General features: G+C 36.2%; 2 protein-coding genes across 5 annotated transcripts; one reads left to right on the top strand and one right to left on the bottom strand.

Annotated features, from left to right (window-relative positions):
* Positions 1-156: 156 nt before the first annotated feature.
* Positions 157-3800, top strand: LOC134662363 (uncharacterized). The gene is made up of 7 exons (XM_063518568.1): positions 157-309; positions 400-530; positions 863-969; positions 1283-1449; positions 1771-1899; positions 2537-2719; positions 3680-3800. The coding sequence occupies exons 1-7, from the start codon at positions 268-270 to the stop codon at positions 3710-3712; spliced, it is 792 nt and encodes a 263-aa protein (XP_063374638.1). The 5' UTR covers positions 157-267; the 3' UTR covers positions 3713-3800.
* LOC134662341 (annexin B9) lies at positions 3720-22062 on the bottom strand. Of its 4 annotated transcripts, none has more exons than XM_063518533.1 (7): positions 22020-22062; positions 19924-20100; positions 16566-16770; positions 15797-16026; positions 8795-8891; positions 6477-6658; positions 3720-4841 (listed from the first exon to the last, which is right to left on the bottom strand). In XM_063518533.1, the coding sequence occupies exons 1-7, from the start codon at positions 22047-22049 to the stop codon at positions 4791-4793; spliced, it is 972 nt and encodes a 323-aa protein (XP_063374603.1). In that variant the 5' UTR covers positions 22050-22062; the 3' UTR covers positions 3720-4790. The 4 variants fall into 4 exon arrangements, with proteins under 4 accessions (XP_063374603.1, XP_063374612.1, XP_063374617.1 ...); XM_063518542.1 differs by having other exon boundaries at positions 3720-4470; XM_063518547.1 differs by having other exon boundaries at positions 3720-4128.
* Between the last annotated feature and the right edge of the window lie 3383 nt (positions 22063-25445).

The raw sequence follows: 25445 nt of genomic DNA, 5'->3' as shown, positions 1-25445 counted from the left end.
ATACTATTCAACAAAAGGTGGCTCTGTAAAATCATAACGATTAGTTACTACTACTCGACAAAAGATGGCTCTGTAAAACTGCAGTCGGTAATAATCGGTGATCTCGCCACTACGGTTTTATTATATTAACAGTGGTAACACTGAGCAACAAAAGTCAACGTTGTTCAGCCACGAAATTTCAAAAATTCATTGCATTATTTTTGTGACAGAAAAAGTGAGAATTTTGTTATTTATGTGCCATTAGTGGGTCACCCACAGTCAATAATTATGTCAGCCTTTAAAATTTATAATGCAACAGAATTATGGCAGGTTAGTTCTGTGATTTAAACGAATTCATTGACGTATATCAACGAATAAGGTTCTATTGAAGTGGACATTGATTTGCACCTTCTATTTCAGAGAGAAACTTGTTTACCTTCTATACCCTCGTTCAGTTTGAGCTTGGATAATGCACTAGGTAATGATGGGCTCCAGTTAGGTACTATTACAGAATTAATAGGACTGCCAGGCTCAGGAAAAACACAATTATGGTAAGTTGTATGCGGTCCCAGTTCATTGTTAGTGTTAGTCAATTACAAAATCTTATTTTACCTAATTCCCGAGTATTTTTTTCTTTGTACATGACGATCCTTATTGGGAGACACAATTAATCTTATTATTTTTTTATTTTAAATTTATAATGTATTTTTTGACGATCATGATTAGAAGAAGATAAACATAATTATGACGAATGTAGCAAATTTATGCTGTAATTTTCATCTTGAAATAAAGAAATCTAAATCTATTTTAAAAATGCAAATTCACATTAAATTTGTTACAGATAACTGGCTATTTTGCATTTTATTAATTTGTTTTGTTTTAGTTTACAATTCTGTGCTTCTGTTCAAATACCGAAGGTCCTTGGAGGACTAAGCTCTGAAGCTTTATACATCGACACCAATACGAATTTCAGTATTTACAGGTTTAAAGGTAAATAATAAGAGTAATTGAAATTGGCATGCATTTACTGTATACAGATACTCATAAAAATATACAGGCATGTAATAATATGTTGTGTGGGTTCAGTAGGTTTACTTGGTTTTTCATAATCATCTTAACACATTCAGTGCCAGCGCGAGCTACGCGCTACGTGCGTAGCCGATAACTCGGGAAAAACCGTGTGTAGCGAAAAGCGCCTACGAACGCCAGTGAACTCGCCTAGCGAGTCACTGTTCATAGGCGCTTTGGTAATTCCTATGTAGAAGAAAGACAAAACATAGTACCTACATATGTTTTTTTTCAGAAATCCTCTTTGCAAGCCTCAGCAAATGCCAGAGTCTACTGCATACAAGCATAGCGGTGCAGGAAGATGATGCTTTGAAGAAATTACACTACATGGATGCATTTGGATTGGAGAAGTTCTGTGCATGTATTCACAATTTACCTAAATTTGTGCAGCAACATCCTAATGTAAGTATATTGCTTTTTGGGGCATGTAGTGTGTAGTGTACCTAATCTATAGCAGTGTAGGTACCTATTTAGGCATTCCCCAAATATACATTGTCTACATCTACAACTGAGTCTATAACTTTTTTTTTTCATATATTTTATATGGTTTCCGTTAAGACTGCAAACATGTCTAATTACTGAAATAAAAAAATTACATACCTACATTTTTAAACAGACTTTTGCTAAATTACCTAAGAAGTCTGCCGGGCTCTAAAGGATCAGATTTCTAAATTGAATGTTTATAACAGGTATCAAAAAATATATATTTTGATTTAATTTCAGATAAAACTCATAGTAATAGATTCTATTACATTTCCATTCAAAGAGGGCATATCCACAAAACAAAGGACAGGGCTACTGTTCCGGTTGATGGCAGATCTACATAAAACTGCATTAGAAAACCAAATTGCTGTAAGTATTCAGAAATCAAATTGCTGTATGCTTCTTATAGCTAGTACCTAATCCTATCTTAACCATTAACAATACCAATTATAATATTCAATATCGAATAAGTTGGTCCATCCACTAGTAATCTTGGTTGAATCGGATGACATTTCAGGAAAAGAGCCAAATGTGTTGTGTTATCTCAGCCACAGTTTGTCAGTCCCTAATCTACCTTACTCTATAGACGAACTACTTTCTTATAGAGAGACTGCCACCACACACAAGTAAAATATCCATATAACCAATGGCGATACTGGCCTTCTTCTTCCTCGCGTTGTCCCGGCATTTTGGCCACGGCTCATGGGAGCCTGGGGTCCGCTTGGCAACTAATCCCGGTAATTGGCGTGGGCACTAGTTTTTACGAAAGCGACTGCCATCTGACCTTCCAACCCAGAGGGTAAACTAGGCCCGTATTGGGATTAGTCCGGTTTCCTCACGATGTTTTCCTTCACCGAAAAGCGACTGGTAAATATCAAATGATATTTCGTACATAAGCTCCGAAAAACTCATTGGTACGAGCCGGGGTTCGAACCCGCGACCTCCGGATTGCAAGTCGCACGCTCTTACCGCTAGGCCACCAGCGCTTCTGCTTCGATACTGGCAGGTGGTGTTAACGAACGAGATGAGCACCCGTGTGGGTCTCTCCTCCGGCGCTAGTGTGGGAGCCCTGGGCGACGCGTGGGCGCACCGCTGCTCGCGCCGCGCGCTGCTCGCGGACCGCGGCGGGGAGCGCGCCGCGCTCATGCTCAAGTCGAATAACGCGCCTAACGTTGTTGGCACGTTCAAGGTACGTTCTTAGTAGCAGGTGTTACAAGCGAGGTGAGCACCCGTGTGGGGGTCTCTCTTCTGGAGCCAGCGTGGTTGCTCTAAGCGACGCCTGGTCGCAGCTGCTCCGAAAGCTGTGATCACGTTCAAGGTACGTACCGTGATGTTCACGAGGCTTCATTATACAAATTCCTTAAGGTGTAGAGTAAAGCAAGTGTCCTTGGATGTCTGTATCGATTGGTTTTGATTTGCGCGCCATCTCTGTATTTACTTAAGAGTTAAGATCCACAGCGCAATAACTATTGTTGAACAGTCGCGCGGTTTATTGAACATATGGCGCTTATACAGGTAAAATAATATATACTTGGTCAACCAGGTCTTGTCATAGAAAAAGGCGGCAAATTTGAAAAATGTAGGCGCGAAGGGATATCGTCTCATAGAAAATTTGAATTTCACGCCTTTTTCTACTGACAAAATTTGCTTGACCATCTATAAATGTGAAAGAAAGAAAAAATTGTTTCTGTTCCACATTGACTGCTGATCTAACAACTAGAGTTAGACCAAGATAAGTCTGCATCGATTTTGATAGCACACGCAGTGCAAGTGTTATTTTAACCATTTTTCGAGTTATGGCCCGGGTTGCGATGACTGACGTAATTTGCGCCTGGCCCACGGTCTAAGTCAAGTACCTACCTATTCATGAACATACCTTTCTCCTCTTAGTAGCAATATGTTTTTGTCTAGAATTAATTTATGATACAAGTTCTTATGACTGTGCTTTTCATCCTGACCGTCAAGGCAACTGTTCTGATGACGTATAAAATAGAATTAATTAAATGATTCCATTAAAAATGTTAACAAGTATCTACATATCTGACGATATCGCGCGCGACCCCACACATTTAACGCAACTTCAAGTATGGACTCGCGCGCGAGATCGCAACTCATCTAGACCGCCTGATAGAAAGAATGTTGTTTTCAGATAACCGAGGAAGGGATAAGGGACGTAGAATAAAACCAAATTGTGGAACATAGTTTAATTATTAATGTAAATATATTGTAAACGAAACTACAGCATCAATAAATATCTCATTTCACAAAAATATCAAGCTTTTTCTATCATCTCAACAGTTATACAATGTAAAGGCAGTTTCAGATCGGAACTTGGGTTATGCGCACAACATCAATTCATAACAACATGTAGTCTTATACCTATTATGCGTATCGTCGCTATTGTACGAGAGTGAGTAACACGCGTTTGTAGTCTCCCTTCGTATCACCCTGGAAAACATTACATTTCATTTGTACAAAACGACCTAACATACCATGTTACAATAGGTACCTACGCATGCAATAGTATATCTGCCTCATAGTACAGGCTTAGTAACAAAGGCCGACTAGGACATCTCGGAAATCGCCGTTTATGTCTTCCTGCAAACAATACCGAAAACGAAGCTGTAATAAGCGTTAAACTTAATACGAAACTGGCCCATAATTTCAGTTGAGATTTTTCACACACCATGCGGTAAATAAAGAGAATAAAAATATCAAACACGAGATTTCTAATATCTTAAAATTATAAATGTCTTTAATAAAATGCACATTTAAGTTACATCGATACAATGGTATAAGTATTTGTGATGAGACTACTTTCTTCACACAGCTAGGTTACGCGCAAGGACGCTCGTAATACTGAGTTTGCACATTAGTGGCATGCGGGGTCTAGTAGCTCAAGGTAGAGAGCAGTAGGCCCCGAGTACCTCCTACGTCCTCCTGAAAAATCAACAACTACTTGTAAAAACCATTCAGCACTCGCGCTCATGCATGAAGAAGCCGTTAGCTAGACAGTATGTACAGTGCGAAGAAAAGTTACATGACTATGCGCAGAGGAACAAAATATACAGATCTTTTTAAAAATAAATTAATCTTAAAGGCGCGGCCGCAAAACTGACTCGCTCCGTCTTCAAGTGAGGATAACAGTTTGGAGGCCGCGCGCCGATGGCCTATCAGATCAAATTACAACCGAGAAATTGACGTTTAGCTTAAATAATTGGAATTAGCGTTTGTTTGAATCGCCGCCGCCTGCCCCACAATTATTCGACAACGGTCAATAAAGCCTTCTTGTAATCCCCGGACGTGTCGCCCTGCAACCAAAAATGTTCCTGAGCCTGGACCAATCTGATTTTAGCAGGATTTTAGTCAAATCACGAACACTGGAAGCAAGTTATGCCATGCAAGGCGCCCAGCAGCCCAACACGCGATCCGTGGTTAGCCAAACCAAACAGTTATAGCAAATTCTGGCGTTTCAACCTAGTCTGTCGTGAATTTAGTTTCAAGTCAAGCCTTAACAAAAAGGTCCTTTTAAAATGACCTGGAATGATAACCAGTGGAAGTCTCTTTCCAATATCTACAACATACATTGGCTATAAGTCTTACAGGTTACTGACGTTTGTAAAATGGTCTGCAGATGTTGTAGACCAAACAACGTAGAACTTGCTTAATCTCAAAATATCGCTATTATAATTACCATTGATAGCGAAGGTTTTGAAATTTCGAAATAAGTATATTTTAATAGCAAATATTATTACTTAAAATAGAATCCAACTATTCAGGGTTCAGATAATACTTTAGGTACTATGTGTTACCCCATAATTTCAGAGTAGAAAACATAGTGTTGAGGACACTCAATTATTTGATGTTTGTTGTCAGTTGAAACGCCGAAGAATTACCCAAAAAATTTTGGAAACGAACACAAAATTAAACACAACATTGTTGATTACGTTCCGAACTCACTCATTGATCTCATTATAACAATTCAATTAATTTATTCTCTCTCTACTCAGCTACTTTCGTATAGCTATAATAATAAATAGATCTGTATATTGATACAAAAATGCATTCTATTATTATGATAAATTTAAAATATTGGTAAGATGTGAAGATGAATTAAGTTTTGCTGTTGAAGATAGCGTCATGCTTTTTATTCTATATAGCATGATAAATTTTCAGTTACAAAATCTTGTTTGCAATTATGGGTCAGTTTCATAGAAAAAGGGTTATTTTTGAAGTATGTCATGCAGTCAGGAAGACTGTTCTAATTACCATTACGATTAGACCATCACCATTTACAATGTAGGGCATGATTGGGTACATTTAAGTGATATGAATACATTTTAGTGATTGTAAAAGTGCGATTTAAACACACTTAATTAAGTGATAAAATGTGTTACACTGTTAATTAGGTGATAAAATGTGTTAATTATATTTTAACGATTAAGTTAAAAAAATGTAAAAAGCGTACGATAAAACGTTACGCATGTGCAATGGTTATTGGTTTAGTGAGTCCCAAACACACCGATAACAAAATAATAGTGTTAGTAAACTATAATTAAACACTATATAAACTATAAATGAAAAAGTTGTATACATTGTCCAAAGCTCATTGGCACGAATAATCTTAATGAATTAAATAGTTTATAATATTGTCGGGTACGTAAATATAAATATGTATAAGTCAATTGAATTTAAATAAATAATAGCCTCTTTTGGCGGATATCAAAACTGTGCATGCCTTCATGAAAACTTTGGACTAAGCATCTTATTTACAACAACTACAATAAAATAAGCAAATTCCAAATAAAACGAAGCATTTAACTCCGACGCATGGCCACTAATTCCAACAATTTTTTTTAGGTACCCATACCTCATATTATTGTGATTAACTTTAGCTTCCAATTATGCGTCTTAGCTGCGAAGGAACAAGGTATAATTTTACTTACAGCGATCCACTCCTCCAGGGGCTTTCCGTACTTCTCTAGGAAGGCCTGCTTGATGTCCCCGAGGTCGATCTCGGAGCGGCTGACCACGATCCTGATAAGGGTCTTGTCGTTGGTGCCCAGGCCCTTCATGGAGTGGTAGAGGCGCTCGGCGAAGAAGCCCACTTTGCTCTTCACACATTTTACTGAAAGGCAAAGATTCATTGGTTAGATATATTGCATTGAATAACGAAATAGAAACTAGAAACTTTAAAATGTTAACAGAGCGTTTTTCGTTATCATGTCTATAGTTCGTGTTTTTAGCAATAGAAATAAGGTAAACAATCTTGATGTGTCTTTTAATTGAAAAACACATTTTAAAAATAAGTTACGTCAAATATGTAACAATTATGAATCTAATACGATCATTAATATTCTTCTGCTTCCATAAGTAATAGTTACTGATTTTTAAAAAGCATTACCTTCTTTCAAGTTCTTTCTAATGCTAAAAAAAACGAACTATAGTCTACACATGCAATAAGAAAGTCAATTTTATTTATTGGCTCAGTTATATTTTACTATCTCCTTTCTACTGTCTAAGTAAGCCATGCAGTTAACGTATTGCTGCTCCGTTCGTTTGTTATCGAATTCCCACACGATTTGATCAAAATGATTGTTCAGCGGGGCTTGAAATATATGGCTGCAAGTTTGCTGTACATAAGAATAACGCTTGTCATGTTGTTTATTACAATTTATTTACATCACAGTCAGAAATATCAGAACACGTCAAAATTCGCAAACATGGATACATACCTACCTACTTACAACGGCGTTTAGTCTGATAACATTTCTATTTATGTGCATAATAAACAAAAACGACGAACGGTCTGTAATCGTAGTTCTTTAACATTTACTTTTAGGCACGTATACACAATTGATTGAACCTTAACAAGATAACAAGTCCTATTGTATTGTGGCCCCAACGGTGAAATCAACGTCTCATCCCAATAACCATTATTCAATTCAATTGGTAATGCAATTTATTGCAAAATTGAACGACTTACATACAAATATAACTCAATAGTAACGGCAGTGTAACAGTTAGCAAAACCGTGTAAAGCGTACAATTTAAAATTAGTTGGACTTTAGTTGTTATAAATTATTTTTACGTTAAAAAGTATCAAATAGGTTTGGGTACATATGTATATGTATAGAGTGCAACGGTTTTTCACACGCAAACGTCAGTTTACTAATTATAAAGCTTACGCTAATTAAAAACACTACTTTCTATATTATGTCATCATGTGGAGTGTTTTATGTATCTACTTTGTGACAAAGCTAGCCATACATCACGCCGCGAGCCGCTCCTGATTCAGTCACGACATCACATCACGGAAACCCCAATAGGGATTAATTACGTGAGACGTTTTTGTGTGTGATCTTTACAAATGGTGGATTACCTACATAAAAACTGGGCGTTTGACTGCAAGGCCGCATCAACTTCGCTTCCTGCGTATGACTAACTGAGGCGACCTTCCAACGTCACATTGTCGATTGTTGCAATTTGTACGAGTAGTCATTTGTTTTTTGGCACTTCTGTTTCAATCGTGATACTTACACCCACATAATTGTGTAAGTACAGCAAATAGGCTAATTATTCATTTTTGTAAGGGGTAGTAGCGTGTGTAGAAAATAGGACAACATTAAACATACCGTTTAAATGTTAGAGAACTCTACAAAAAATTAAAATTTTAAAAAGCCCCCCGACTGATTATAAGAGCTGATGATCTTCAAACGGCTGAACAGATTCTCATTCAGTATTTTTTTGTTTTTGTTTTTTTTTTACTTATTTTCTCGTAATGCATGTTAATTATAAGGTGTAATTTTTTTTTAAAAGATGTGTGCCGAGTTTGTTGCCGGTCCCATATTGGCATACCCTCCTCCAATTGAGGGGGGACTTAAATCTTCTCGGGGCAGAGGTCTAGGGTTGGAGCCGGTCTACCTAGCTTTATTTGACGTTCATAAGCGCATTGTAATTATGCCTACTTGAATAAACTATTATCTTTTATCTTAATCTTATCTTATCATGAAACATGACTAAGGACACTCGGGATAAAATTATCTATGCGTTTGGGAGCTACTATACCACAGACAGACTCGTTAAATTTATAACACCTTTCTCATTTGAATTAATAAATAAATTAATAAATAATAAATAAATTTCGCGTTAGACCCGTCTATAAATGTGAGTTAATATGTGTTCAAAACGCGAAGGTTTTAAATATTATATTTCTCATTTGCGTCGGGGGTTATATAAAAAAGGGTTTATTCGGAAAACTTACCAATGGCAAGCATGCCCTTCTCCACGCTTCCGGAGAACTCTTTCTTGATGGTCTCCTCGATGTCCTTGCCCGCCAGCGCCTCGTACTCGGCAAAGATCTGACGTAGAATAAATAGTAAGTTATACATGGCCAATAATAGTTATTTACCATACAAGTGCGGAAAAGAGGAAATTCGAAACGAGTGGCGATAAATTAAAACACAACCGAAGGGAGTGTTTTAAATCGACACGAGTTGCGAAGTTGCGAATTACCTATTCGCGCGCGTATCGTACAACGTTTTACAGTACATATGCCCCTTTAAATATTTGTCATATAAGCAACGAAAAGTGCTTATTTACGCACTAGTGCGGGAAAGTAGCACCATATGTACTGTAAATGCACTTTTTAGGGTTCCGTAGCCAAATGGCAAAAAACGGAACCCTTATAGATTCGTCATGTCTGTCTGTCTGTCTGTCTGTCCGTCTGTCTGTCCGTCCGTATGTCACAGCCACTTTTCTCCGAAACTATAAGAACTATACTGTTGAAACTTGGTAAGTAGATGTATTCTGTGAACCGCATTAAGATTTTCACACAAAAATAGAAAAAAAAAACAATAAATTTTCGGGGTTCCCCATACTTCGAACTGAAACTCAAAAAATTTTTTTTCATCAAACCCATACGTGTGGGGTATCTATGGATAGGTCTTCAAAAATGATATTGAGGTTTCTAATATCATTTTTTTCTAAACTGAATAGTTTGCGCGAGAGACACTTCCAAAGTGGTAAAATGTGTGTCCCCCCCCCCTGTAACTTCTAAAATAAGAGAATGATAATACTAAAAAAAATATATGATGTACATTACCATGTAAACTTCCACCGAAAATTGGTTTGAACGAGATCTAGTAAGTAGTTTTTTTTATACGTCATAAATCGCCTAAATACGGAACCCTTCATGGGGAGTCCGACTCGCACTTGGCCGCTTTTTTGTATTTGCGATGACAAAATTATAAAAACTAATATGAAAACTAAAGTCATTTGTTTAGTGATCTCATATCTCATTGTGTCAAGTCAAGAATATAAATTACTTAGTTTGCAAAACCGGAACAGATATGAATAAGCACATATAGCACGAATAGCACATATAGGTACATGTATAAAATAAATAAATAAAGTAACATAATTGATGAGTCGCAGTCTGGTATTCAATTGAGAGACGTTCCATAATGTATGACTATTAATCATAATCATAATCATAATCATAATCATTTATTTGCAAAAAAAGGAGTTACAAAAAAAAAAGTTGGTACGTTATATTTAAGTCCGTCCTTTTAGCCGTCCATGCACAGCATGCAAATCTTACAAGCTAGCCTAAATCTACATTATTTTATTAAATAACAATTTTATTTACAAATTATAGCTAAAACAACAACCAGAACTAAAAAGTAAAATAAAATCAAGAATAAAATCGAAATATAATGTCAAAATATAAATAATAATTAATTAATGACCAGAAACAATAACTTGATGTACATTTTTTATTAGATTTACTTCGTTTAAGTTGTCTAAAAGAAACGTCCCTACATTATAATACTGTTTTTTCCGCAACAATTCTGCTACACTTTTTCGAAAGCTGTTAAAAGGTAGTCGTTGAATTTCCGGCGGTAACTTGTTAAACAATTTTTTACACATTATATAGCACTGCTTTGAGAAAAATGCAGTCCTTGGAATGTAATCGTCTGCCAGCCTTTCAGGGTTTCTAGTGTTTCGAGGGTATACTTCTTTAGCCGTTTTAAAAAGATCCATATGTTTTTTAACAAAGACGCAAACCTCTAAAATATATAGACAAGGCAGTGGCAATATATTTAGTTTTACAAAAATGGGCTTACAAGATTCATCTGGGGCCACACCACATATTGCCCTTATACATTTCTTTTGGGCTATGAACGCCCTTTCAAAGTTTGTACAGTTACCCCACAGAATTAGTCCGTATCTTAGTTGAGAGCTAACATAACCATGGTAAGCAGCCAAGGTCGCTTCCAGGGTAGCAGTGCGTCTTAACCTACTTAGCACATACACAAATCTATTGACTTTGCTACAAACACTTTCAATTTGAGAATCCCAATTTAAGGAAGCATCAAGTTTTAAACCTAAAAATGTCACATCATTCACTTCATTAATTATTTCTTGATCATAATTCAAATATAACGCATTACTAATTTCTTTTTTTATATAAAATTGTACGGCATTAGTTTTACTTATGTTAATTTCTAAATTTTGTTGTTTTAACCAATTAATTAATAATTCCAGAATTCTATTTATTTTATTTTTATATTCCTCGTTAATTTCATTTTTTTCCGCGGTAATGATTATTGAGATGTCATCTGCGAATAGAACTGATTTGCATGGAACCACGTCAGGCAATTCATTTATATAGATGTTGAATAACAGGGGGCCCAGCACACTTCCTTGGGGAACGCCATATTCGTTGCGTATAAATTCTGATCGATGTACAGTTTCCTCGTTTTGTTTATTGAGACTAGTTATTTCAACACATTGGGTTCTGTTCTCTAGATATGTTTTTAACCAATCTAGAGCAGGTCCTCTAATTCCATACAGTTCTAATTTTTGCAATAGGAGTGAATGATTAACGAAGTCAAACGCTTTAGTCATATCTATAAAGACCGCCGTTGTGCGGTTCGACTCATCTAAGCTTTTAGAAATATAATGGACCAAATTAAACCCTGCTAATGTCGTCGATTTGTTCTTTTGGAATCCGTTTTGTTCAAGTCTAATCACGTTAAACTTGTTAAAGTATTCCGTCAACCGAGTGTGCATACACTTTTCAAATATTTTAGAAAAGATCGGCACTAGTGTTATAGGTCGATAGTTTTCCATATGCATTCTGTTATTTTTTTTATAAAGTGGTTTTATTATAGATGACTTCAAGACTTCTGGGAACTGTCCGCATTCTAACGACCAGTTAGTTAGAAAAGTCAGAACAGGAATAAGGTGCCATCTGCATTTTTTTATTACAGTTGTGCTGATTTCATCATATCCGACGGCCTTTGTGTCGTTTAATGACGAAATTATTTTGTTCATTTCGCTTTCAGAAACCGGATTTAGGAAAATACTATTTTGAAATGTATTTATCTGTAAGCAGCTGCGATTTATATTGGGACAGCATTTAGTATGTGTGATATCAATGTAGTGTCTATTAAAGTTTAATGCTATTTCAGCTGGGTTGGATATAACTTTGTCATTGACAGTTATTTTATCAATATATTGGGGTAATCTGAAGTCTTCAGTTTCTCTTTTTATTATTTGCCATGATGCTTTACACTTATTTTTACTATACATGAGGTGTTTGCTGTTACTAATTTTTTGTGCTTTATCAATACATTTTTTCAATAGTCTCGTATATTTATAGTAGTGATTTTTTTTCTGTTCCGTTTTTTTATCTCGATAGTACATAAATCGCAGTTGCCTTTTTCTTTTACAGCTAATTTTCACACCTTTTGTCAGCCACTTCGGAGTGCAATAATTTGGATTACTAATTTTTATACGCGACAACGGAAAACAAAGTTTATAAAACAGCATTATTTGATTGTGGAATTGATTAAAAGCAGTATTGAAGTCAGTACCCGAATATGTCTCAGAAAAAGATAAACATTTTAAACATTCTTCAAATTTATTAATATTTTCAATACAGTAATCTCTTTTAATTTTATAGTAGTGTTTGGGAGCATTTTCTTTTGATTTTACTTTGAAACTTAACATTTGGGCTGTGTCATGGTCCGAAAGTCCTAGCGGTAATATCGATGCCGAGGCACCCCGTACATTGCTTAGGATGTGATCGATGCACGTCTTGCCCCTTGTCGGTTTTAGCATGTGTGAAATTAGATTGTAGTTTTCCGTTATATCTATAAGTCTTTTACTATACGTGGTTATTACTAATGTGTTTATATTGAAATCCCCGCAGACAATTATATTTTTATACTTGTTACACAACACATGTAAAAGTGATTCTAATTTGTCTAGAAATACGCTAGGTGCTGAGTTTGGGGTTCTGTAGAGACATACTACAACAAGATTGTGTTTCGGAATCTCTATGCCACAACATTCAAATGTATTAACTAGAGCCATTTTTTTAAGTGATACCACTTCCTTACAATAGATTCCTAACTTTACTAATACACATGTGCCTCCTCTATTTTTTTTTCTTGAAAAGGCTGCAGCCAGTTTATAATTATGCACCTTAATATTGGCTTCGTTTCCGGTCCTAATAAAAGTTTCTGAAAGGCATATTATGTCTGGATCTCTATTTTCTTTAGATAATTCGTTGATTGCAAATTCTAAATTGTGTTTTTTTGCCAAGATACTAGCAATATTTTGGTGCATTACTCTAAACTGTGGAAACTTATCATTTATTGGGACGAAAAAGATAATTATCTTGTACTCGGTCTTCAGAGTCAAGGTTAAGTGAGCGAGCTTTGGTTGTGAAATAATCAGTAATATATTTTTGTCTAGGATATTTGATAGTATCGTTTGTCATATTTACAAGAATAGGTTTATCCATGCATTTCAAGCTGCACAGCGGAATAACGGGACTTGCAGGCAAAAAGTCATAGTAAGCTCTTTTATAGTCGATCTGGTCAATTGTGGCGTTAATTTTTTTGCATATTTTACGAGCGAATGATTTATTATTGAGTAGATTTGCATTATAGACCTCAATAAATTTACAATTTTCACTGCGACAACAATTTCTAAGTATATAATTAAGTATATAATTGTCTAAATATTTGCTACGCTTAATACATAGTATAAATACAGAGTAGTTTCGTAAGTATTGTAAGGCATTGTTTAAATTCGTAACTAAGTCTATGGGGTCATTGTCATGTTCTCCGACGGACAATACAATTTTGTCATTACTTGTGAACACTTGTGACCTGATGTCTTCAAGTATATGACGCGCCTGCGCCTCTGGCTTTACTGTAGACTGCACGCGGTATTTTTCATCTTGACGCATGTGTAGTAGTTTCGAAGCTAGCCCTACACATTGGGTGCCTCCATACATGTATATTGTTTCGAATTGTTTTGATTCCGATGGTGTAGTAAGTAAAAGCTTAAAAAAGTGATTCAGAATTATATGCGGACGGATGAGTGATTATCGAACGGCGAACTAATAGTTTTTAATTAAGTACTTAGGTACCTATAACAACTTTTTATCAGACATTGTAAATTTTGTATCATGTTCGTTGCAGCATTGTTGAATTAAAGTAATTTGCTTAAACATTTTCTATAAAGCTGATGAATCAAGGTTCATAATGTTCATATGTGTATGCTGTTATTAACTCATTACTCATTTCAGCTGGAAGTGGGTTTAGTGGGTCACATCTCTGATGTCTGCGTGGGACATATCTCTTTAACGCCACAATGCTCCAACAAAATTACTGCAAAATTTACGATATCTTATCTGCTTATTTTTTTTTTACACAAATACACTAACCCATGCTACGGGCATGCAAAAACACTAGCCAAAACGTTTGATAAATTTAATATTCTTATGAAACTATATAGGCTACCTACGCAGATTTTAACTAGATATTAGGTACTGCAGGTACCTAATAGCCTATGAAATGGCTGGCTAGTCGTCTGACACCCTATTTACGGAAAATGTCGACATTTACGGGTTAAATGAGGTCACCCGAGCCATAGCCATAACCGTAGCACTTAGGGTAACCCTGACATAAAACGAAATCTTTATGAGTTAATAACATTTTGTTGAATGAGCGTTTTAATAGGCACATGGTTAACGTTTTGATTAACGTTGCATATGTCTGGCATGAATCAGTTTAATGTTATCACTCACTATAATCTCTTACGGTGTGTGTTACGGGATCTTACTCTTTGTCCACACATTTTTAAAAGACGTACTGTGCGGTCATTAATTAATTAATTTTTCACCTCAGCATCTCGAACAAGGGTACTTTGCTACTTAAAAACAGTGAGCAAAATCGAATTTTGCTCACTGAGTGAGCAAAATCGCATTTTGCTCATTTTGTCTCACTCAGTGAGCAAAATGCGATTTTGCTCACTGTTTTTAAGTAGCAAAGTACTTACCCTTGTTCGAGATGCTGAGGTGAAAATTTAATTGTTGGCATATCTTAAGAAAACATGAGTGAATATAGGTAAGTGATGAAGAAGGAATACATTTTTCGGGTTCTCTAATATGTTCTCACTGCTGAGGTGAAAAGTTTTGTGAACTACACGAGATCAAAGTTATTTACATCTCGTGCGCTTTTGAGTCCCTTACTACGCTCAAGATTCTAAATTAGATTCACTCGCTACGCTCGTGAATCTATTATAGAATCTTTCGCTTGCACGGGACTCAAAATAAGCACTCGAAGAAATATCAAACTTTGATCTCTTGTTGTACAAATAACTATACCTATAAATCTGTAAAATAATACTATACATACTTTTATTTAACTACATTATTGATGCTCTAACTAACACCAGCGCTAATTACAGATATCGGCTCAATCGACCTCGACATAAAACCGCGCTTTGCCGATGATTATTTATGAAATGGGATGAAAATAGAATAGTAATTGACGTAAAATAGTAGTATCGCGTTTTACTATCGACACGCTCTGCTTGTCTGGCCCGCCATCCGTGAACTATGATAATGAAGATAATCCTAAATGTGGGATAAAGTGGAAAATATATGAGGAGAAAAGAACAATAAAGTTTAAGAAGAGTAGGTATACACAACAGGGTAATTTAATGTGCAAAATAATCAATATGCCTTTGGACATCGTGCCAACATTCGAATCGTCAATGATTTTATGATTATGACTTCAAATACCTACCTACTCATAACATCGTAATATTTTGAGTGAAACCAAAAGCAACCATAGTACCCTGTGTTTATCTGTTTTGAAACTGTTAAACGTGCACAAAAATATTGATGCAAAGATTTTGTGAACGCAACCAGGCAGTCGAACAAAAGGTTTGAACTGACCTGTCTCAGTTGCTGGTAGGACCGGGTGATGAGGATGGAGTTGAACACGGACTCGTCGGTGCCCCACTGTCCCTCGCCGGCGTTTGCGAGGGCCTCGGCGTCGGCCTTGGCGGCGCCCTCGTCCACGCCTTGGTTCTCGTCGCGGTTGGCCATGCAGAGGGACACGCACAGGCGTTTGAAGTGTCCCGAGGTGTCGCCCTTCAGATCTGACTCTAGGCTTTTGCCGTACACTGGAAGAAATGGTCATATTAAAAAAGAATATATCGTCAGTACTTAATTAGCAGAGGAACATACTAAACGCATGAATGCACTGTGTTTGTAGCGAGTTTCTTTTCTATTTTGGGTTACTTTCACCTTAACGCCCTTTGAGGTAATAGGGCGTTTTTTTTTGTTGTCCCCTACACTTTTTTTTCAAATTTGGGATTTTTTATGTTATTTCTACTCAGAATCACGAGCTCTTTCTATCCTAATAGGAGAAAAAAAGTGTCCTAAGGTTTTTATTTCCATTCCGTCACCATTTTTCATAGACTTTGTATAGCGGTCGCGGAATGGAAAGACCGAAAAATGTATGGAAATTTTGGGACACTTTTTCCCCTATTAGGATAGAAAGAGCTCGTGATTCTGAGTAGAAATAACATAAAAAATCCCAAATTTGAAATAAAACTGTAGAGGACTTAAAAAACAAACGCCCAATAGGTATCATTAAATCCTATGATACCTACCTAATTTATATTAATGACTTATTAGCATCCATGCTGTCCCAACTTACGCTGTTCGTAGAAAGCGGAGATGGTCCTAATGCCGTAGTTGGAGAGTGTGCAGAGGATCTCAATGATGGCCTCCTCGTCGGTGCCGAGCCCCGCCACGGCGTCGTGCAGCTCCTTGGCGTAGAAGTGGGGGAGGGGGGTCATCAGCGCGAGGATCACGTTCTCGAGGTTGCCGCTAAGCTCGCTCTTCAGTTCGCTGATCAAGTCCTACAAGAATAGATAAGGTTAGAATTTAAAATTGTTCCGTTACAACTTACGTGACTTGATCAAGACAGGGTTGGACACTCCATTTTTCATCCACCACATTATATATCCCACGTTAGGCCGCCTTTACACCTGTAAGTTTTACTTACGTAAGTAGGGACAAAGCTATTTGTTAGAATGAGATAACGATATTCATATCTCATTCTGTGGTATAGCTGTGTCCCTACTTACGTAAGTAAAACTTACAGGTGTAAAGGCGGCCTTACAGCAGAAAGAGAGGAAGGACCCTAATACCTACCTGTTACCTATACCGGTTGTTGTCAAGACTTGTGTTTTTCACTTTTGTCGATTTCTATAAATAAAATAGGTATGCTAAATTATTTTGACTTGTATTATGTAGAGTGTAGACGGACGACGGACGTGCCTATTAATTTGTATCACAAGAAAAATATTCAGGTTTAAGCCCACAACTTCCTACAAATCTTTAAATGAGTTTTATGTTGTCGTTTTACTCTAAGTTTCCTTCATATGTATTTTAAAGGTAATTTTTCCGCATAAACAAGGTAATTGTTGTAGTAAACATTGATCTATTTCTTGAATAATGCCTGAAAGCAAGCGCTATTTTTGACTCGGGCGGGTGAGTTAGTTTTAACGTTCGCCTGTCAGCGTTAATTAAATCTCCGTAAAATGTCTCTGAAAATTCCCGCGCACGCACATTATACGTACCTAAAACAATTTAAATATTTTGTACTATTTAACTATGTAATAGAAAGGTATTTTTTTAATAAGATCAAACAAGCTTTGGATATGATTTAGTTGCTAAGGAATTTAAATTGACAAAAATGATTCACAGAAATATACCCAGTAGGTATCAATGAGGAAAATATGTTCTTAGTCAGAAACACTCCTTTCAGTAAGTACTTGGAAATACCTCTCTATTTTTATAAGCATATCTCGAAATGAAGGTCTTGTTTACGTTCAACTGGCGTCCGATGATTAATCAAAACACATACAATTCTACAATGTTGACGACAGTATTAAATTGACTGCACACAGGTCACTTTCTACAATAAATGGATCCATACATTAAAAAATATACTTATCTCGAAATATCTTAGTTTACATTTAACTACCGCGATAAATTACCAGACGTGGTTTCTTTTGAAGTTTCATATACATGAATAACCTCTTTCTAAAGGAATTTGAACTCTAATTATATTGTAGGTATATTTTCAGAGGTAATTGTTTACCTATGTGATATGACACTTGAAGGTCGTGGTGACAGTGTAATGTAAACAAATGATATCATCGTGACAGTATTGTAAATGATAACAGAATTGTTTCGGCGTCTACGTCTTGTTAAGTGCATCAAAGATAGTAATTACTAGGTAGGTAATGACAATGAAATGCTATATATAACGTGAATGGTTAAAAAGGCCATACATTACACGTCTTTTCATTCCTGTTTTAAAAATAGTAGATTGCGTAACGAATTAGATTAAAACATAGCGACGAGTTAAATCAAATAACCGAGGTTAAAGTTAACACGCAACAGTTAATTAAACAACCCACCTATAAATATAACAACATTAATAGCACTTACCTAATTAAAATAAAATAATAAGTAAGTTATCTAGGTAATACAAAGTTTATAATAAAAATATATACTTTCCTATCTCAAACGTTATAATGCGGTGCCAGTAGAGTAAGTAGATAGCACGGAGTAGGATAGTAAATAAACGACATAGGTAGCTGGAACTACAAATAGGCCGCTATTGTTCTTAGGAAATCATTATCTGACTCACATAGTCGGCCTGCCTACTGCCCCTTCCGCAAGGTCCTCATTGAAATGATTTCGGCGTGTGAATCACTGAGTAAGTTAACTACGATTGTCAAGGCTGCCTATATAGTGCCTACTGTCGCTGATGTTATCAGGTTGTTTATGCTCCCTGTTTTTTATATTTAAAAAGTAAGCTTAATAGTTTGTCTTGATTGCTATAATAATTCCGGCGTTGCTGTAAAAGTGTACAGAATACCTTGAGCCGTTGCTGTACAGAATACCTTTGAGCACGTACGAATTCTACTTATACGAGTACCTAATATAATTCGTACGCTGCGGGCATTTTTAAATTTTGTGTAATTTTTCCTGTTGTTTTACGCATTGTATTCTACGTTTAGAAAATATTGTATACAGTGTATACTATACTATACACCATAATATATTTCTGTTAGTTAACTAACTCTGTAAAATAATTAGTTAGCTATGCGTGGGAAAACAATGCTGTTTAGTAAATTGAGATACGTTACGTTAGCGTCGACCTTTACGTGGAGGTATTTAATTGCGCGTTTAATTTGGGGCGGGGTTAGTATTTTATGAATTTTATGATGCACAGCTATAGTATAGCATGAATTGTTAGATAACTCATGATATAACTGTGCATCATAAAATATTAGTCAAAACTTTCTGTGCAAATAAGGTGCGTTATTTGCAAACGGTTTGCCGTTTGTATTTTGTTGTATTTTGATACTTGGTCAAATATTTTTCCATGATAATGAAATAAGGTACGCGATTAGCGAAGCCGTTTCGTCCAACGAGTTCAGGTCAGATTGACAGGTCAGACTGTAATATCACGAACTAGAAAGTTAAATTAAATAATGAAGTTATAAACTGTGCCTGTAACTTCATCCAAAGATGTATTTATATAATCCGGATTTAACTGGCATTGAGTTATTAAACTGTTTATACCGCATGCCATCACGATAACAATCAAAGTAGGATAAACCTTACGACAAAGAATCTTACGTCAAAGTAATCTTAAGTCAGGTGAGTTTAGGTCGAAAATAGAGGCACTTAAGTATTTACGGTAGGTAAAAGTTTATCTAAGTACCTACTTCGAATTTTACGGGCACAGAAAGTGTGTTTTGTACCGAATGAGATTGTCCCCGACCGAATGGGCTTTTGTTTGTTGATTCAAGTTCGGATCACAAGTGAGAATTTCAGGTCATACTTCGGGCAGTTCGGGCCACGTTTATCTTGTTAAGGTAGTAAGTTGGTTGACGGTTGTCACGGCGCGATTTCCTCTTTAAACTCCACGAATTCCACGATACAAGTGCGTTGGTAATCGTTGGAAGTGCTTGGTCGTGCAGGTGTTTTACCTTGCCGTAGTTAGTCTTGAAGGTCTCGGCGATCTCGAGCCGCTGCACGATGCCTCGGCGGCACAGCACGTCGATGATGGCCTTCTCGTCCGTGCCCATGCCCTTCATGGCCTTGCGGAGGGTCTCGGCGTCCGCCACCGGGTCGAAGGGCTCGGCGGGGTACACCGTGGGGGTGCACTGCAATTAATACACATGTTAAATACTGGCACTAATAATATTGATGATACCTTTATTTATTTTTCTTCTTACGTTAGGTTCTATATAATATGAATATAAAAGTAAAATATAAAAACACTTACAAAACAATAAAAAAATACATATAAACACATTATAAAAAACCTAACCTAGGGTGCCGCCGGCAGCGGGGCAGGGCCCAAGCTATTGATGATTATTATTAATGTTCCCGGATGCGGCACCGGTGTAATAGCCGCCTATAAATTTTTTTAACAGTTCGTTCAAACATCAACTGTTGAAAATATATTTGGGTTTTAAAAGGTGGCATTTTTACTTTTATGAACAATGTTGTACCTGGTCTACTTAATATGTATAATTGGCATAACTATTCATGATTCTGCATGATTAACAATTACCTTTAACCCGTGTCATCAATTAATGATTTACTTGTTTGTTTACCTCATTGTCCCTACTTATATCAAATACCTACAGCTGAAATTGTGTACATAGTATTGCGGAACATTCCTTCCCTATCCCATCGCATTGCGCAACTCCACCCGACTAGCAGCCGCCGAATTTACCGAGACTTCACGTCGCCAACACCTTAACCGACTGATAATAGTATTATATACAGAGTCTGTGATTTTATCTCCAACATTTCCCCTTGAAGAAGAATAAGAATCTATCAATTTAATATTTCATTGGATGAGTGACGGCAATATATCCGGTCGGGTATCTTTTATTTCTCACAATCCTGTGGTGTGGTGTGGACATAATATCGCAGACAACCCTCAATATATAATAAAACTAACAGCATATTATACATAAATGTTAATTATAGGTAACTTTTATAAGACGATGACATCATTCACCATAAGTAATTTCAGTTAGTCATACGGCGCTTGAGTTTCATTTATGCAGTTTGCTTACTTACAATGCGCCTCGGTCATTCTTTGTACACCCAAGGTAAACCCACTTAGGCCCTATGCACGTGAGGCGCATTTCATAGCACCAATTCAATACTAATTAGACAATCAATACCAAGGATTGAATCCCAATCGGTAAATTTATGTATGGAAAAATCGTTTAGTTTTTCCCTTGCCACCAAAGAAAATACACAACCCAAAAAATCGTTGAATTCAAATATTTTACCGACCTACCCACATAAAATTTGTTTATGCTAATATAATGCCTTTCTAATGACATATATAGGTATTCAATATATATTATGTACCTAATAGGTTCTTTGTAGGTCAGTCAGGTAGTTATACCGAGTAGGTAGGTGTGACACTTTATTACAGGGTGGAGTCGGGCGTGACGGTTTTCCACGAAAATGTTTAAGCAAACAGTATGTACATACATACATAGTAATTAGTGTTAATGTGGTCGTTGGCATAGTTTAGACTAAGATTAAGAGTTACCATATCACTTGACTTAAATACCTGTGTAACAAGTCATTAGTTAAATGCAAAGTTAATTAACTTAAGGTGACTGACTTGAGGTGATTCATCTGCGTTCGGTTTAGTAAGTTTAAAATTAAAAAAATAGGCTGTGACAGACGGACCCGGGACAGACAGACGCACGAGTGATCCTATAAGGGTTCTGTTTTTTCCTTTTGAGGTACGGAACCCTAATTATGTAGATTTGACTCGGAATTTACTCGATATTAACTACTATTATCAGTTTTTTGTTTTATTTTACAAACTAGGTACTTAATTTAGAATCTTAATTAGGCCTTGATTCAACTAAAACAGCAACATTGTTTTTTTTACTCCCTATCTGAAAACACTATCACCTTTTATAATATTTTCTTTAGTTGTTTATTTTCAACCTTGCCAAAAGATGATGTCATCTTAGCGAGAATCAATAGAACTTTACGAATCCGCTTGTACCTATAGGTATAATGTGGGTAGAAAACTTACCTTGTACGGGTAGTACTGTTGTCCACTCATGTTGATTGATTTTCTAGAAAAGAAATTCCTTTTTATGAATACACAGTTTTCCCGTTAGCGCTAAAAATAAGTTTCCATTAGTAAGAAGTGCACACCAGCACAGCACACCCAACCCGGCTTTTAGCGATTAGCAAACAACCGGCCGGCACGGAATTTTATTACTTTGCGAAAACTTAATTTCAGCAAAATTCATGTAAAAATTTGCCGTATATTTCTTCGAACACTTTATTAAAGTCACTTTAACGGCAATTGTTTAGGAAGTATTTGGAAAATTTTGCTTATAATACCCACTTGTTTTTCAGTAGAGCGACACACCCAGTCCACGGACACGCGGCTCCGAAATAAACACGAATGAAACGCGGAGGTCGGTCGGGTCGGCCGCTCGTATCAACGTTTTTGTTGCTCTCTCGCTCGTTGAACCGGTAAGGGGTCGGCAACTCGTCTAATTTATAAAACTTGTTTGTAGGAAAAACTCGTGTTGGAAATTGAGACATAGGGGAAGCCGTATTTCAGGAGTTTTTGATCTAAATAAATATAGTGATAATTAATTAAATTTTATCACATTGTGCACACTATCTGCTCAGTTTAAATACAAATACATATACATCTATCTATTACAAAGCGATTTAGAAGTGGCCAGTCCGATTTAATACGATCTTTGTCTGAATCTGTATCTAATATAGTATCATAATTATGATATATCTTAACAACCGAAACCGCATTATTATTTTAGAAATGACCAATTTAAAACCAACCTAACAAAATAAGAACAATCTTTTCCAACTATATTTGATTTTACTTTTAATGTCCTGCCTATGTGTACTTACTACTTACATTTATTTCGATTAATTTTCGAAAAATTATTTCCTAATATAGGTAGTTTAATTAAGGCATTGTGCCAGAATCATAAACTTAATATCAAGGAAAAGAATGTAGGTATTAGGTACCTACTCAATATAAAAACCACGTCGTGTGGACCCCTGTTCCACGTAATCTCGTCTGCAGCGGTGATGTCATCGCACCGCGCCGGCGGCGGCTTCGGCGGCAGAATACAAGCTGCGGTCACCCAACAGGCTCCCTCCGCACTCCCATTGAACTCATAGTATCCTAGTACAAACTGTTATTGTGGTATTATCAGTACTTAATGATACGGTCTCAGTCCGATCGGATTAATCCTTCCGTACTCCCCATATATCAATCACTCCCTATTAACGCTCATAGGTTTTAGTACCTACTAGCTTTACTAGGATACATATCCTAGTAAAGCTGTAGTACTAACTGTGATAACTGTTATTGTGTTTTGCCATGATGAGGTCCCAGTACTTAGTACAATCTACTTAATCCCTCAGTGGTCTCGCGTATATGCACTCTCTCCCTCCCTAGGGCACTCCCAATCATAATAAGCATAAAATAAAAGCTACCTATTGACACCAAAAGACTGTAAAATTGCTTTTTGCTGTAAGTTTAAGATTCTATAAAAGAAACACGAACGTAGTGAGTGATACTACTAATTCGCACTAATTCAAACAGCAAAGTATGATTGGTATTTATTCGTAAATTCCCAATTTGTTTGTAGTGCGTGTATCACAATATTCACAATTGCACCTACATATAATTTTCGCATTATTGGTCTTAGAACTCTTAGATACAGAAATTATAATATAATGTCATTAAGTTAACTCTGACGAAGTCTATCCGAGTCTCACTAAGATTAACTGTCATCAATGATTACTCACTAGCCTCCTGAGTTGAATCATACGCTGATCTGAATGACTAGTATCAACCATGACTAGGTCTTTGCACAAACGTGTATTTTGTACTGGTTTTATTGTCATAGTACTTATATGTATACACATGTTATGTGTGAGCCATAAATGCATTCCATGTGACGTCGAACTGATTCAACTCTGCTCGTTATTTTGTCAACCATTGAGAGTATCTGTAGGTGAAATACCACAGGAAAAGTCGAAAGTGATTGGCCTGGACATAGGTAATTAAATTTGGTAGGTATATGAAATAACCCTGAATTAAAAACCCGGACAGCTAAACCATTATTTCATTCCTCCAATTAAACATTTTTACTATGAAAGTGTTATCTGATTTTTTAAACACTGATGAGTACATATTCATTAATTATGTAGGTACCGTCAGCAGCCAGCCTATTATGGATAGCTTTATCCATCTTTATCCACGTGATAAAATAACTGTCACTGTTTAACACCGTGGGAAAGAAAGTGACGGACACCGTTTTATCACGCTGTCACGTAGACAAGAACGACCATCATATCCGTACTGGGGTGGATATGGACAAGACTTAAAATAGGAAATTGACAGGTAAATCACATTTAAAGTTTTCCTATTCACCCCGGTTGACGGTACGTAAAAAATACCTAAATGGATTCTCAATCAGCGTAGGTATGAGACATGTTTATTTATACGCCCTATCTGTATAAAACTGGTTTCTATCCCCCAAAGTTCCGGTCAAGGTTCGCGATTGAATTAGATTACTCAATATTACTCATATCGTTCCACATATCGTTCGGAGAAGAGTGAGTCATCGGTGACGTCGCTATTGATGATGAACCAACTTGATGTTGGTTGTTGGTTCGATGCCATATACAACTTGTTAGCACCAAGTCTATTAGTAGGTAGATGTTTTATAGAGGAACGTTTTAAGGTTAACACTAGGTGATCTTTAATGTTTATCGCGGCTAGATTTTTCCAGATTTGAACGTTTTTAGGGTCCCGTTTTTTTTAGCATTAGAAAGAAGGTAAGTAAACAATCTTGACGTCTTTTTATTATTATAAAAAAATATTGAAAAACGCTTTAAAAAATAGTTTGTTACTTATGAAAGCAAAATAACGTAAAGATCGTATATGATTTATAATTCTAACATATTCGCTGTGACTTATTTTTCAATGGTGATTTTTAATAAAACTTATTAGAGATGTTTAGATCGCTTATTTTCTTTCTAATGCTAATAAAAAAAGGAATATTTGTAGTGCGACTCTATTTGTAACATTTTTTAAAGTGTTGCCACAGAATACTCAATTCGTTCTTCCGAGTTTTCGTTTTCAGGCATGAAGCAGCTCAAGCAGCAAGTACCTGTTTACCTAACGCCTAATATTATTGAACGAGCAATTTTTACAAAAGTAAATAAGATTCAGTGTATTATGTGTATTTGTTGCTGTTCAGGTTAAATGTCATAATATATTTCTTTGTTTTATTTAGATAGAGTTTTTGGATTGTTGTTTTTATTTAGACATATTAATTGAAAATTAAAAAAAAACCCCAACCCAAATTAACGGATGTAGGTACCGATTTTGAAAAAACATGAACTAAGCACAATCATTTGAAAACCTGCTTTGAAATAAGAAAAAACCGCATCCACATTG

The sequence above is a fragment of the Cydia amplana genome, chromosome 1 (assembly GCF_948474715.1).
Source record: "Cydia amplana chromosome 1, ilCydAmpl1.1, whole genome shotgun sequence".
NCBI classification, from domain to species: domain Eukaryota; kingdom Metazoa; phylum Arthropoda; class Insecta; order Lepidoptera; family Tortricidae; genus Cydia; species Cydia amplana.
This window is presented reverse-complemented; position numbering and strand designations above follow the sequence as displayed.

What these genes read in the sequence shown, in the direction of transcription:
- LOC134662363 (XM_063518568.1), top strand. Translation starts at nt 268, where the DNA reads ATGTCAGCCTTTAAAATTTATAATGCAACAGAATTATGGCAG. An exon ending in TCAGGAAAAACACAATTATG is followed by an intron (nt 531 to 862) that starts GTAAGTTGTATG and finishes GTTTTGTTTTAG; the next exon opens with TTTACAATTCTGTGCTTCTG. An exon ending in CAGTATTTACAGGTTTAAAG is followed by an intron (nt 970 to 1,282) that starts GTAAATAATAAG and finishes GTTTTTTTTCAG; the next exon opens with AAATCCTCTTTGCAAGCCTC.
- LOC134662341 (XM_063518533.1), bottom strand. Translation starts at nt 22,049, where the DNA reads ATGAGTGGACAACAGTACTACCCGTACAAG. An exon ending in TCAAGACTAACTACGGCAAG is followed by an intron (nt 16,771 to 19,923) that starts GTAAAACACCTG and finishes CTATTCTTGTAG; the next exon opens with GACTTGATCAGCGAACTGAA. An exon ending in CCTACCAGCAACTGAGACAG is followed by an intron (nt 8,892 to 15,796) that starts GTCAGTTCAAAC and finishes ATTCTACGTCAG; the next exon opens with ATCTTTGCCGAGTACGAGGC.